The sequence below is a fragment of the Sinohyriopsis cumingii genome, unplaced genomic scaffold (assembly GCF_028554795.1).
Source record: "Sinohyriopsis cumingii isolate HCF-2022 unplaced genomic scaffold, ASM2855479v2 utg000695l, whole genome shotgun sequence".
Taxonomy (NCBI): domain Eukaryota; kingdom Metazoa; phylum Mollusca; class Bivalvia; order Unionida; family Unionidae; genus Sinohyriopsis; species Sinohyriopsis cumingii.
Window position 1 is genome coordinate 3185275 of NW_028315924.1, and position 15231 is coordinate 3200505.

The window sequence follows — 15231 nt, forward strand, 5'->3', positions numbered from 1 at the left end:
AAGATCTGAATATTTAATCCACAATGATAGAGAAATATTAGCTATATATTGTTATTTACAAAATAAGTGTCACAGGTACAACATTAACTTGATTTCTGGAACAAGGTCAGGTATAAAATACAGAACATCTCATCATTGAAAGAAGCCAACAAACAATACAAATTAAATATACTTAACTAAATATATATATGTGTATATATATATATATATATATATATATATATATATATATATATATATATATATATATATAGTATGTACACTGTATCAAATATATACATTTTTCATTAAAAGAAAATGAGGCTTGCCAAGTTTCCTTTTAATGAACAATTTATAGAATGAGTGGTATATCGTTGATACAGCATACATACTGTACATATATTTTATTTATATCACATACAAATACACATATTTGCCCTTTGAACAGAGCTAAGATTTACCACTGGCAACTGTGTATTGACCAAGTGAATGAACTCCTCACATCCCTGAGCGTGTCTGCTACAAAATCAAAATGTAGTTCTATGGCTTTTTTGTCTATTCACAATCATCTTTCCATATTGATAAGTTCATCATTTTCTTTTTTATAGTTTCTGTTTTTGTTCACATTGATTAAATCAATATAATACAAATTTATGATTGAAACATGAAAGATGGTTTTAATGATAAAAGTAGAGCATTACAAACACTTGGTTAGTTATGCCATTCACAAGAATGCTTATCCATTCATGTACTAGCATATGGAAATTAATGTGGAATAGAAACTAAGCAAAATGACAAACCAGCAAGAGGTAATTAAAATCTTTTAATATATGTACAGTTGATCTAAGTCATTATTCTGCTTTAGTAACAGTGCACCTGCAATAACTCTTTCTCTCTCTCTGGTCTGTTTGACTAGAAAACTCTCTCCCCCCCATGCTTTGATCGGTTCGACTTACCTTATACCATCATTCATAAGTCCAGAGACATCGAGGGATGACACAAATGAAAATCCTCTATGCTTGTCATTTCACAGATTTTAGCCCGTATCTTGCTACGATGGTCCAGAGAGAGAGACAGAGAGACAGAGAGAGAGAGAGAGAGAGAACAGCCTATGGACATTTTCATATTTAATTTATAATAATTGATTTTTAAAACATTATAGTATGTTTAGGTAACAACAACAACAACAAAACATTAAATACATCACAGTATGTGTACCACATAACCAAGAAATTTACCATATAATGTCGATATGGTTTGCAACTTTGTATCATTGATAAACACTGTATATAAATCCCAAGGTAACAACACACATAATGTTATGACAAACCATATTTTTGTAGGTTACTTGGTGTAGTTTTTATATCAAGGTTTTAATCCAGCCCAGATTCTTTTTCTCACTCAGTCTACATTTCTGCATAATTTGCCTGTTATGCATGAGAGGGGAGGGGGAAAAAGAAAGCAGAAAAGATTGTGATGAAAATGTGTATTATTAATACTTTTTATCATTATTGTCATATGTCACAAATAATTAATGTGTGGAAATTGATCATTGATCTAGATTCAACTGCAAATGGACACGAGAATGTTTATATATGTGCATTATTGTGCCATGGATGGATCACAATTTGACATAGTAGTGGTATATCAAATTACTTTATATGAACACATTAAATGCCATGTTATTATATATATAGTGTGTGTGTGTGACTCTATGGTCTGAAACTAAGTAATAGAAAAGAGGTAAAAAACAACAAGTTTTGTAAAATTCAACAATAATTCATTTCCCTACATAACAAAGTGAAAATTGAGAAAGGAACTTGCTTTGTTGCAAATTAAATCCCAAATAGTCAAATAAGTTCTATCAGCATTTCATAATGAATAAAGTTAAAATTAAATTCCAGTGTTGAAGGTAATGATGTGCCTGTAGTCTTGAATGTACTTATTTGGCCTTAAGCTATATATATATATATATATATATATATATATATATATATATATATATATATATATATTCACACACATATACATATATGATATTTTAATTTTGATTTAAGGTCAACAGGCAATGAGTTATATGAAACACTGCACTTCGATTCAATCAGAGATATCCAGATGTATACTGTGCTCAAGATCAAAGAAAACATCTGAAGGTACTTCTATATAAAATTTGTTTAAATTGTCTTGAAGTAAAATGAACATGTCTTATTGTGTATTGTCCATGTCATGAACTATATTATCCATGTCTTGAAGTGTATTGTCCATGTCTTGAAGTGTATTGTCCATGTCTTCAAGTGTATTGTCCATGTCTTCAAGTGTATTGTCCATGTCTTCAAGTGTATTGTCCATGTCTTCAAGTGTATTGTCAATATAATGAAGTGGTTTGTCCATGTCTTGAAGTGGATTGTCTATGTCTTGAAGTGTATTGTCCATGTCTTGAAGTGTATTGTCCATGTCTTCAAGTGTATTGTCCATGTCTTCAAGTGTATTGTCAATATAATGAAGTGGTTTGTCCATGTCTTGAAGTGTTGTTCATGTAATGAAGTTTATTATCCATGTATGTATTGTCCATATCTTCAAGCATATTGTCCATGTCTTCAATTGTATTGTTCATATATTCAAGCATATTTTATATGTCTTCTAGTGTATCATCCAAGTCTTCAAACATATTGTCCAAGTCTTCAAGCATATTGTCCATGTCTTCATGCATATTGTCCATGTCTTCAAGTGTATCATCCAAGTCTTCAAGCATATTGTCCAAGTCTTCAAGCATATTGTCCATGTCTTCATGCATATTGTCCATGTCTTCATGCATATTGTCCACCATGTCTTCATGGATATTGTCCATGTCTTCAAGTGTATCATCCAAGTCTTCAAGCATATTGTCCATGTCTTCATGCATACTGTCCATGTCTGCATGCATATTGTCCATGTTTTCATGGATATTGTCCACCATGTCTTCATGCATATTGTCCATGTCTTCAAGTGTATCATCCAAGTCTTCAAGCATATTGTCCATGTCTTTATGCATACTGTCCATGTCTTCAAGCATATTGTCCATGTCTTCAAGCATATTGTCCATGTCTTCAAGTGTATCATCCAAGTCTTCAAGCATATTGTCCATGTCTTCATGCATACTGTCCATGTCTGCATGCATATTGTCCATGTCTTCATGGATATTGTCCACCATGTCTTCATGCATATTGTCCATGTCTTCATGCATATTGTCCATGTCTTCAAGTGTATCATCCAAGTCTTCAAGCATATTGTCCATGTCTTTATGCATATTGTCCATGTCTTCATGCATACTGTCCATGTCTGTATGCATATTGTCCATGTCTGCATGCATATTGTCCATGTCTTCAAGTGTATCATCCAAGTCTTCAAGCATATTGTCCATGTCTTTATGCATATTGTCCATGTCTTCATGCATCTTGTCCATGTCTTCATGCATATTGTCCATGTCTTCATGCATACTGTCCATGTCTGCATGCATATTGTCCATGTCTTCAAGCATATTGTCCATGTCTTTGTGCATATTGTCCATGTCTTCAAGTGTATCATCCAAGTCTTCAAGCATATTGTCCATGTCTTCAAGTGTATCATCCAAGTCTTCAAGCATATTGTCCATGTCTTCAAGTGTATCATCCAAGTCTTCAAGCATATTGTCCATGTCTTCAAGTGTATCATCCAAGTCTTCAAGCATATTGTCCATGTCTTTATGCATATTGTCCATGTCTTCATGCATACTGTCCATGTCTGCATGCATATTGTCCATGTCTTCAAGCATATTGTCCATGTCTTCAAGTGTATCATCCAAGTCTTCAAGCATATTGTCCATGTCTTCATGCATGCTGTCCATGTCTGCATGCATATTGTCCATGTCTTCATGGATATTGTCCACCATGTCTTCATGCATATTGTCCATGTCTTCATGCATATTGTCCATGTCTTCAAGTGTGTCATCCAAGCCTTCAAGTATATTGTCCATGTCTTCATGGATATTGTCCACCATGTCTTCATGCATATTGTCCATGTCTTCATGCATATTGTCCATGTCTTCATGCATATTGTCCATGTCTTTGTGCATATTGTCCATGTCTTCTAGTGTATTTTGTCCAAGTCTTCATGCATATTATCCAAGTCTTCAAGCATATTGTCCATGTCTTCATGCATATTTTCCATGTCTTTAAGTGTATCATCCAAGTCTTCAAGCATATTGTCCATGTCTTCTAGTGTATCATTCATGTTTTCTAGTGTATCATTCATGTTTTCTAGTGTATCATTCATGTCTTCATGCATATTGTGCCAGTCTTCAAGCATATTGTCCAAGTCTTCAAGCATATTGTCCATGTCTTCAAATGTACCATTCATGTCTTCAAGCATATTGTCCAAGTCTTCAAGCATATTGTCCAAGTCTTCATGCATATTTTCCATGTCTTCAAATGTACCATTCATGTCTTCAAGCATATTGTCCAAGTCTTCATGCATATTGTCCATGACTTCAAGTGTATCATCCAAGTTTTCAAGCATATTGTCCGTGTCTTCTAGTGATTCAGTCATGTTTTCTAGTGTATCATTCACGTCTTCCAGTGTATCATCCAAGTCTTCAAGTGTATTGTCCATGTGTTACAAGTCTATGCTCTTCAAAAAAGTAACACAATAGAGTGAAAAGCAACACGTTTTGTAAAATTCAACAAATAATTTATTTCCTTAGAATACAAAGTGAAAATGAAAAAGAACTTATTGTATTGCGAATTAAATCCCAAAATAAGCCTAGCACTACAGACATAAGTACTAGTAATTTAAAGTAATGAATAAATTCAGTAGAAGTCCAAATTAAATCCAAAACTGAAGGTCATGATGTGTCTGTGGTAGCTTGTAGAGTGTGGATGTTCCAACAGTCTTTTGTTGTAATATAATTCCAGGTTTAAATTCACTAAAAATTCTGGTGAATGTCTCTGTCCTAGAATTTTATCAGAGCACTAGTTGTTAGAGCATCTGCCTTGGATGCGGGAGGTCATGGGTTCGATCCCTGGCCAAGTCATACCAAAGACTTACAAAAATGGTACTAACAGCTGCCTCGCTTGGCATTCAGCATTACGAGGTTAGTGTTAGGACTGGTTGGCCCTGTGTCAGAATAATGTGACTGGGTGGGACATCATGCTACATGTCTGTGGCATGATGCCCCAGTGCTAGACATCACTATAAACTGCCACATTGCAGACATCAAAGCGATATGACTGAAAAATTGTTAAAACTATGTTAAAAATCCAAATCACATTGCGCACACACACATTTATATTTCCAGAAAAAATAATCTCTTGAATTAAAAAAAATTGAAAAACTAGATTCAAGTCTGAAATGAAATACTGGATATTACATATAATACAACTTGACTGTGCTAGAACTTAAAGCATGAATGGATTTTACCTTCATTGACAAGATTATATAGTCTTCTACTCGACCTCATGTCACAATTAGCATTTTGTAACAACAAAAAAATACTACCTATTGGAAAATAACATTCTAGAACGATACTGAGGTTTGCAAATTAAATATGTTAGTTGTTATTAGAAACATATTGCTAACATTAATATAGAACCTGGACTATGTCAAGTACACTAAGAAAATTCCAAAACCTAGACCATTACTCAAAAAACATATTTACTTCTTTATTAATAATGATACTGATATTAAGCACATACACATAGAGAATATTGTAGCTAGGTATGTATTAGTTGTTTACAGAATGAAATAAAAAAAAGTCAGTTCAGGTCAAGCAGAAAATGAATTCAGTTTTGGACAAGGTCAAGTCTAATACACAATGTTACATTACAATAGCATGTAATGAAATAAAAATGTACAAAACAAACTAACAAATAATGCAAATTAAATATATATAACACATCTTTAGGCATATTGTCCATATCTTCTAGTGTATTGTTCATGTCTTCAAGTGTATTATCCAAGTCTTCAAGCATACTGTCCATGTCTTTGAGTGTATTATCCATGTCTTTCATTGTATTATCCATGTCTTGTGGAAACTCCCTCTGCTACACAACCCCAAGTCGCGATATCTCTGGTTCTTTAGGATAGGTCTTTATACGACCAAATTTGCTTCTCTGGCGGGGTGGTTATACTGTTTTACTTGCAACAGGATGTCTTCACACAATACTGCTTCATAACACACCACCCATGCTGCCACAGTTGGCACATATATATACCCAGGTGGCATCATGTGACCCAAACTAAGACACTAGAGAGTGCTACAAAGCCTGCTAACATTTAAAATTAAACATAAAATTTAACGAAACAAAAAGTATCATATACGAAATTAAAATTACTGTCCATGGGTTTTCTCATTATATGTCTTTCACTCTATTATCCAAGTTTTTCAGTGCATTATCCATCACTTTCAGTGTATTATCCATGTCTTTCAGTGTGTTATCCATGTCTGTGTTATCCATGTCTCTCAGTGTATTATCCATGTCTCTCAGTGTTATGCATGTCTTTCAGTGCATTATCAATGCTTGAAGTATTGTATCTATGTCAAGTGTATTACCCATGCTTTTCAGTGTATTATCCTTGTCTCTCAGTGTATTATCCATGTCTCTCAGTGCATTATCTATGCTTAAAGAATTGTATCTATGTCAAGTGTACTACCATGTTTTTCAGTGTATTACCCATGTCTTTCAGTGTATTACCCATGTCTCTCAGTGTATTATCCATGTCTCTCAATACATTATCCATGTCTCTCAGTGTATTATCCATGTCTCTCAATACATTATCCATGTCTCTCAATAAATTATCCATTTCTTTCAGTGTATTATCCATGTCTCTCAGTGCATTATTCATGTCTTTCAGTGTATTATCCATGTCTCTCAGTGTTATCCATGTCTTTCCATGTATTATCCATGCTTCAAGTATTGTATCTATATCAAGTGTATTACCCATGCCTTTCAGTGTATTATCCATGTCTTTCAATGTATTATGCATGTCTCTAAGTATATTTTCCATGTCTTTCAGTGTATTATCCATGATTCAGTGTACTATCCAAGTTTTTCAGTGTATTATCCATGTTTTTCAGTGCTTTTCCCATGTTTTTCAGTGCATTACCCATGTCTTTCAGTGCATTATCCTTGTCTCTCTGTATTATCCATGTCTCTCAGTCCATTATCCATGTCTTTTAGTGTATTATCCATGTCTCTCAGTGTATTATCTATGTCTTTCCATGTATTATCCATGCTTCAAGTATTGTATCTATATCAAGTGCATTATCCATATCTTTCAGTGTATTATCTATGATTCAGTGTACCATCCAAGTTTTTCAGTGTATTACCCATGTTTTCAGTGCTTTACCCATGTTTTTCAGTGTATTACCCATTTTTTCAGTGCATTACCCTTGTCTTTCAGTGTATTATCCATGTCTCTCAGTGTATTATCCATGTCTCTTTGTTATCCATGTCTCTCAGTGTATTATCCATGTGTCTTTGTTATCCATGTCTTTCAGTGTATTATCCATACTTCAAGTATTGTATCTATATCACTTTACAACTGAATCCCATTTGAATAGATAGAGACACATTACATTTGTATCCAAGTGAAAACATAACATCGCCTTTCATATTAGTAATCTGTTGATTCTTTATTGAACATTATGAAGCTGTTGATGATGTTCGAGTCTAATTTGCAAGTCTGTAGAATGAATCATGCAGAGGCTCTAGAAATTAATATAAGCACAAAACACAAATGTTCTCATCAAGTTCACTGACTCCATTCATTACTGTTGATTTAATCTTATGATGTGCTTGTTACACATGGACAGATAACTCAGTGATATGATTGTTCCCATCCATCTCACTGGTGTCTATGATTGACATTTAATCTATCTTGTTATTAGCTTGTTACAGTTGATCAGACAATTAAGTGATGTGAATCTTCCCATTTAGCTCAATGGCCCCAATCGTTAATGTTTACTCAGTCATGTGATATGCTTGCTTTTCAAGGGCAGACAACTCATTGATATGAATGTTCTTGTTATGCTCAGTGGCACCTGACAATAACCTTTGCTCTGACTTATTATTAGCTTGTTACATGTGGACAGGTGACTCAGTGTTGTGGGTGGTCCCATCCAGTCCAACATTGGATGTCATAACTCAGTGTTATGGGTGGTCCCATCTAGTCCAACATTGCCTATCATATCTCGTTGTTATGGGTGGTCCCATCTAGTCCAACATTGCCTATCATATCTCGTTGTTATGGGTGGTCCCATCTAGTCCAACATTGCCTATCATATCTCGTTGTTAGAAGTGGTCCCATCCAGTCCAACATTGCCTATCATATCTCGTTGTTAGAAGTGGTCCCATCTAGTCCAACATTGCCTATCATATCTCGTTGTTAGAAGTGGTCCCATCTAGTTCAACATTGCATGTCATAACTCAGTGTTATGGGTGGTCCCATCCAGTCCAACATTGCCTATCATATCTCGTTGTTAGAAGTGGTCCCATCTAGTCCAACATTGCCTATCATATCTCGTTGTTAGAAGTGGTCCCATCTAGTCCAACATTGCATGCCATAACTCAGTGTTATGGGTGGTCCCATCTAGTCCAACATTGCCTATCATATCTCGTTGTTATGGGTGGTCCCATCTAGTCCAACATTGCCTATCATATCTCGTTGTTAGAAGTGGTCCCATCTAATTCAACATTGCATGTCATAACTCAGTGTTATGGGTGGTCCCATCTAGTCCAACATTGCCTATCATATCTCGTTGTTATGGGTGGTCCCATCTAGTCCAACATTGCCTATCATATCTCGTTGTTATGGGTGGTCCCATCTAGTCCAACATTGCCTATCATATCTCGTTGTTATGGGTGGTCCCATCTAGTCCAACATTTCCTATCATATCTCGTTGTTAGAAGTGGTCCCATCTAGTTCAACATTGCATGTCATAACTCAGTGTTATGGGTGGTCCCATCTAGTCCAACATTGCCTATCATATCTCGTTGTTATGGGTGGTCCCATCTAGTCCAACATTGCCTATCATATCTCATTGTTAGAAGTGGTCCCATCTAGTTCAATATTGCATGTCATAACTCATTGTTATGGGTGGTCCCATCTAGTCCAACATTGCCTATCATATCTCGTTGTTAGAAGTGGTCCCATCTAGTTCAACATTGCATGTCATAACTCAGTGTTATGGGTGGTCCCATCTAGTCCAACATTGCCTATCATATCTCGTTGTTATGGGTGGTCCCATCTAGTCCAACATTGCCTATCATATCTCGTTGTTATGGGTGGTCCCATCTAGTCCAACATTGCCTATCATATCTCGTTGTTAGAAGTGGTCCCATCTAGTTCAACATTGCATGTCATAACTCAGTGTTATGGGTGGTCCCATCTAGTCCAACATTGCCTATCATATCTCGTTGTTATGGGTGGTCCCATCTAGTCCAACATTGCCTATCATATCTCGTTGTTATGGGTGGTCCCATCTAGTCCAACATTGCCTATCATATCTCGTTGTTATGGGTGGTCCCATCTAGTCCAACATTTCCTATCATATCTCGTTGTTAGAAGTGGTCCCATCTAGTTCAACATTGCATGTCATAACTCAGTGTTATGGGTGGTCCCATCTAGTCCAACATTGCCTATCATATCTCGTTGTTAGAAGTGGTCCCATCTAGTTCAACATTGCATGTCATAACTCAGTGTTATGGGTGGTCCCATCTAGTCCAACATTGCCTATCATATCTCGTTGTTATGGGTGGTCCCATCTAGTCCAACATTGCCTATCATATCTCGTTGTTATGGGTGGTCCCATCTAGTCCAACATTGCCTATCATATCTCGTTGTTATGGGTGGTCCCATCTAGTCCAACATTTCCTATCATATCTCGTTGTTAGAAGTGGTCCCATCTAGTTCAACATTGCATGTCATAACTCAGTGTTATGGGTGGTCCCATCTAGTCCAACATTGCCTATCATATCTCGTTGTTATGGGTGGTCCCATCTAGTCCAACATTGCCTATCATATCTCATTGTTAGAAGTGGTCCCATCTAGTTCAATATTGCATGTCATAACTCATTGTTATGGGTGGTCCCATCTAGTCCAACATTGCCTATCATATCTCGTTGTTAGAAGTGGTCCCATCTAGTTCAACATTGCATGTCATAACTCAGTGTTATGAGTGGTTCCATCCAGTCCAACATTGCCTATCATAACTCAGTGTTATGAGTGGTCCCATCCAGTTCAAATGTATAATTATGTCTTTGATAAGCTTGTTATGTGTGGACAGACAACTTTGTGACATGAATTTTTCCATCTATCTCTGTGGCACCAGTCATTAGTGTTTACCCAGTCATGCGATATGCTTGGTACATATGAAAATACAACCCTGTGATACAAATTTATCTCTGTGGCACCAGTCATTATTTTTGCCCAGTCATGTGATGTGCTTGTTATACAAGGGCAGACAACTCAGTGATAAATGTGTTGAAGCTCTTTATCATAGTAGGTGTAAGAATTTTTCCAGTGCAAGCTGGACTCATTGAGAAACAGCTTAGTAGTTACTGCTGCATGCAATAATGTCAACTGTAAAATGTATATTAAGTTTGGTGTGTGTGTAGTGCAAGCTGGACTCATTAAAAAACTTGTTGATGAAATAGACAGTAGATTTGTGTGCAAAGTACATACAAATAATTACTGTAGTTTAAATCACGGCAGATATAATAAAACACTCATACTTCCTTCAGACTAAAATTATAATGTATCTCTAAATGATTTTTAATGTATTATTATCTAATGATGACTGTTATTAAAACAAATTTAATCTCTGACAAACATATTTTGAATTTCCATTAATATTATTGTTTATTCATTATTTGTTGAAATGTATACATTGACTTCAACAGTCATTTAGTAATATGTATTAAAGCTTATATATCATTTCTTTTATTTTCAGATTCCCCCAAAATGTTATGAAAATATATGGATAAACATTAAATATGAGCACAAATGACCCCAAATGACCAGTATAGTTCAGAAGAGGCCCATAGAAGACTCTCTTGCAAAAGTATAGTGGGTGTATATAAAAACAGAGGCCATGAAGAAAATGGTGAAAATAAAATGCAAAGGATATTTATAGAAAATGCCATGAAAATAGTTCAGGCATTAGTGGTACATTACTAAACCATTTCCTACAATAATGGAGGGCTGATATAATTAACTGCCTAACTGTTGTTTATCTTATAGTTAATAATTTTGAAATTGCGTATTTTATTATAATTGTCCATACACTCTGATCCATCAACATGTCACATGATAACTAGATCATTGGCAAAACATTCACTTTAAACAATATAGTTCTTTCCATTCATCTCCTTACACATTAAGTATAACTGTTTGTACACTATAACTGCATTAAGAAGTGTCCATACACATCAAGTATAACTGTTTGTACACTATAACTGCATTAAGAAGTGTCCATACACATCAAGTATAACTGTTTGTACACTATAACTGCATTAAGTCTCCATACACATCAAGTATAACTGTTTGTACACTATAACTGCAATAAGAAGTGTCCATACACATCAAGTATAACTGTTTGTACACTATAACTGCATTAAGTCTCCATACACATCAAGTATAACTGTTTGTACACTATAACTGCATTAAGTCTCCATACACATCAAGTATAACTGTTTGTACACTATAACTGCAATAAGAAGTGTCCATACACATCAAGTATAACTGTTTGTACACTATAACTGCATTAAGAAGTGTCCATACACATCAAGTATATACAATTTGTACACTATAACTGCATTCAGTCATCTTCCCACACACCAAGCATAAAAATAGTTTGTAATATAAATTTTCAGATATTAAGATGGATTCAAATGAAGACAGAAATAACTGTTGGCTTTTTAATGTAGAATAATTCAAACCTTGATGAAATTGTATATTATGCATAATCTTTGCTTGAATTGGCTTTTTCACTAGCCTAATTGTTGTCTTTCTTTTGTGCACTTACTATTTGTTATACTTTACATGCAGAGAGAGAGAGAGAGAGAGAGAGCAATCACAAGAATGACAAGATTACACCATAAACTACCTAGAAAAGACTGATGTTTTCTTTTAGAAGAAATATTTTTAAACTCCATTGGTAACATAAATGGCACAAAGCTTGTGAGATCTATCCAGGATTAAAAATGTTATATAGTAAATTAGACATTCCTATCCTGGCCATACTACACAGCAATATGTTATATAGTAAATTAGACATTCCTATCCTGACCATACTAAACAGCAATATGTTATATAGTAAATTAGACATTCCTATCCTGGCCATACTACACAGCAAAGTGTTATATAGTAAATTAGACATTCCTATCCTGGCCATACTACACAGCAATATGTTATATAGTAAATTAGACATTCTTATCCTGGCCATACTACACAGCAAAATGTTATATAGCAAATTAGACATTCCTATCCTGGCCATACTACACAGCAATATGTTATATAGTAAATTAGACATTCCTATCCTGGCCATACTACACAGCAATATGTTATATAGTAAATTAGACATTCCTATCCTGGCCATACTACACAGCAATATGTTATATAGTAAATTAGACATTCCTATCCTGGCCATACTAAACAGCAAAGTGTTATATGGTAAATTAGACATTCCTATCCTGGCCATACTACACAGCAAAATGTTACATAGTAAATTAGATATTCCTATCCAGGCCATACTACACAGCAAAATATTATATAGTAAATTAGACATTCCTATCCTGGCCATACTACACAGCAAAATGTCATATAGTAAATTAGACATTCATATCCATGGTACAACTAATTTAGTTATTTTTATCCATTTTGGGTACAGCTAATTTGGTTATTATCCTTTTTGGGTACAGCTAATTTAGTTATTTTTATCCATTTTGGGTACAGCTAATTTGGCTCTTTTCATCCATTTTGGGTAGAGCTAATTTTTTTATTGTTATCCCTTTTGGGTACAGCTAATTTGGTTATTGCTATCCCTTTTGGTACATTTCATTTGGTTATTGTTATCCATTTTGGGTACAGCTAATTTATTTATTGTTATCCCTTTTAGGTACAGCTAATTTTGTTATTGCTATCCCTTTTGGGTACAGCTAAGTTATTTATTGTTATCCTTTTGGTACAGCTAATTTGGTTATTGTTATCCCTTTTAATACAGCTAATTTAGTTATTATCCCTTTTGGTTACAGCTAATTTGGTTATTATCCCTTTTGATACAGCTAATTTGGTTATTGCATCCCTTTTGGGTACAGCTAATTTGGTTATTGTATCCCTTTTGGGTACAGCTAATTTATTTCTTGTTATCCTTTTGGTACAGCTAATTTGGTTATTGTTATCCCTTTTAATACAGCTAATTTAGTTATTATCCCTTTTGGGTACAGCTAATTTGGTTATTATCCCTTTTGATACAGCTAATTTGGTTATTGGCATCCCTTTTGGTACAGTTAATTTGGTTATTATCACTTTTGGGTACAGTTAATTTGGTTGCTGTTATCCTTTTGAGAATGGCTAATAACCTGTGGAGTATACATGTATATTTACAAGTCTTGATGACCAAGGTCCAATGTGCAAATATATAATGCAGTATTATGAGATATACAATGTTTGATTCTTTCATGCAAATCAAATTGTCACTACATAAACTTATAACCACCTCACTGTCACAAGAAGTCTGCCACATAAAATGGAGATGACGTGTAATCTGTGATCTAAACAAACACATCAAGTAGGAAATTATTTCAAAGAAGGCATGCAGAACAACTTCATTGTGCAAAGTTATAAATATTTAATTTGTTTTGTTTCTTAGGTTCTTTATTTCATTACATGTTGATGGTTATCTAAAATTGTATTTTATAGCTGACCTTGTCCAAAATCAAATTCATTTTCTACCTGACCAGAATCATTGATTATAGTTTTGTAAACAGCATGTTTATCTCAATCTGAGTCCAGAACATTGGAAATTCCTCATGAAATGCCATGTCTACCTATTGTTTCTTTCTTTATAAAATGCTAATCATGACCTGATGTCATGTAGAGGGCAGTTTAATTTTGTTTATCTAGAAATAGTTCATTTGTGCTAAGATCTGAGCAGAATCAGTTGTATTAATGATGTGTCCAGTATTTCATTTGGACCGAAATTTATTTAAGTTATTTATTCATTGGAAATACTGAGTGCTCAAAAAAATATTCTTGGACTGAGACATTCACTGGGAATTAATGAATTCAAAAACAATGACTTTTTGAATTGTTTAAAAGCCCATTGGCACATCATCACAACATAGGCCATCATAAGCACATCAACACTTCATCATTGGATTTTTGAAATACCACTAAAATGTATTCAAAACTTTATTTATTAGGACTTATGTTAGTAATTCAAAGATTATTTGGCATTTAGTTTGCAATAATGTAAGTTATTTTTACATTATTACTTTGTATTCTATGGAAATAAAAACAGTTGTTGAATTTTACAAAACTTGTTGATTTTCACTATTTCCTATTCTTTGTTCTAAGACCATAGAGCCATGATACTGCTTATATAGTAAATATGTGCACGCAGTAAGTATGCAAATAAATGATGTGTAAAAATAGAAAGAATGCAGACAATTTATCAGTGTCACATGACACAAACACAGTCATCAGCATGTTTGCATTGTCAAATATACAAGACTTCTGTACTACAGAATCTACATCATGACCATTGACCTTGAATACAAGCCAATATTGAATGGAATATCTGTCATACTGAAGCAATTTGCCTTATAGTTTGCAAAAGTTATAAAGTTCATCACATTTAGCCATGAATCCAAGACAAAGAAAGCTAATTATCAAATTCATCTGAGATAATGCCTAGACAAACCTGAATAGTCCTGTCAAAATATGTTTTGGCTTGAATTTTGAATTATTGTATACAAAAGCATGTGCTAATGGAAACAGGATACCATTCAATTATCACATAAATTCAACTGGCTTCAAGGTCAGTACAACTGAAAAAATTATCTAATCAAATCTGAGTTGATTAAAACAATGATCTAGCATATAGTATTGAAGAAGACAAACCTTATTTTTTTTTAAATTAAAAACTTTGGTTACACACAGAGATCTTGCAAGATAAAGAAATAATTTATAAGAGATGACAAATTGCATTTTTGAATATGCTTAATACGAATCATT

General features: G+C 34.3%; 1 protein-coding gene across 1 annotated transcript in view; it reads left to right on the forward strand.

Moving 5' to 3' along the window:
- Nucleotides 1-14432, forward strand: part of LOC149773300 (roundabout homolog 2-like) — a 103458-nt gene extending 89026 nt beyond the window's left edge. Inside the window, exons 11-12 of the mRNA XM_089946513.1 lie at nucleotides 2037-2132; nucleotides 10946-14432. Of these exons, the coding sequence (XP_089802639.1) occupies nucleotides 2037-2130 (94 nt within the window). The 3' untranslated portion in view covers nucleotides 2131-2132; nucleotides 10946-14432. The remainder of the gene's footprint in view (nucleotides 1-2036; nucleotides 2133-10945) is intronic.
- Nucleotides 14433-15231: the final 799 nt, after the last annotated feature.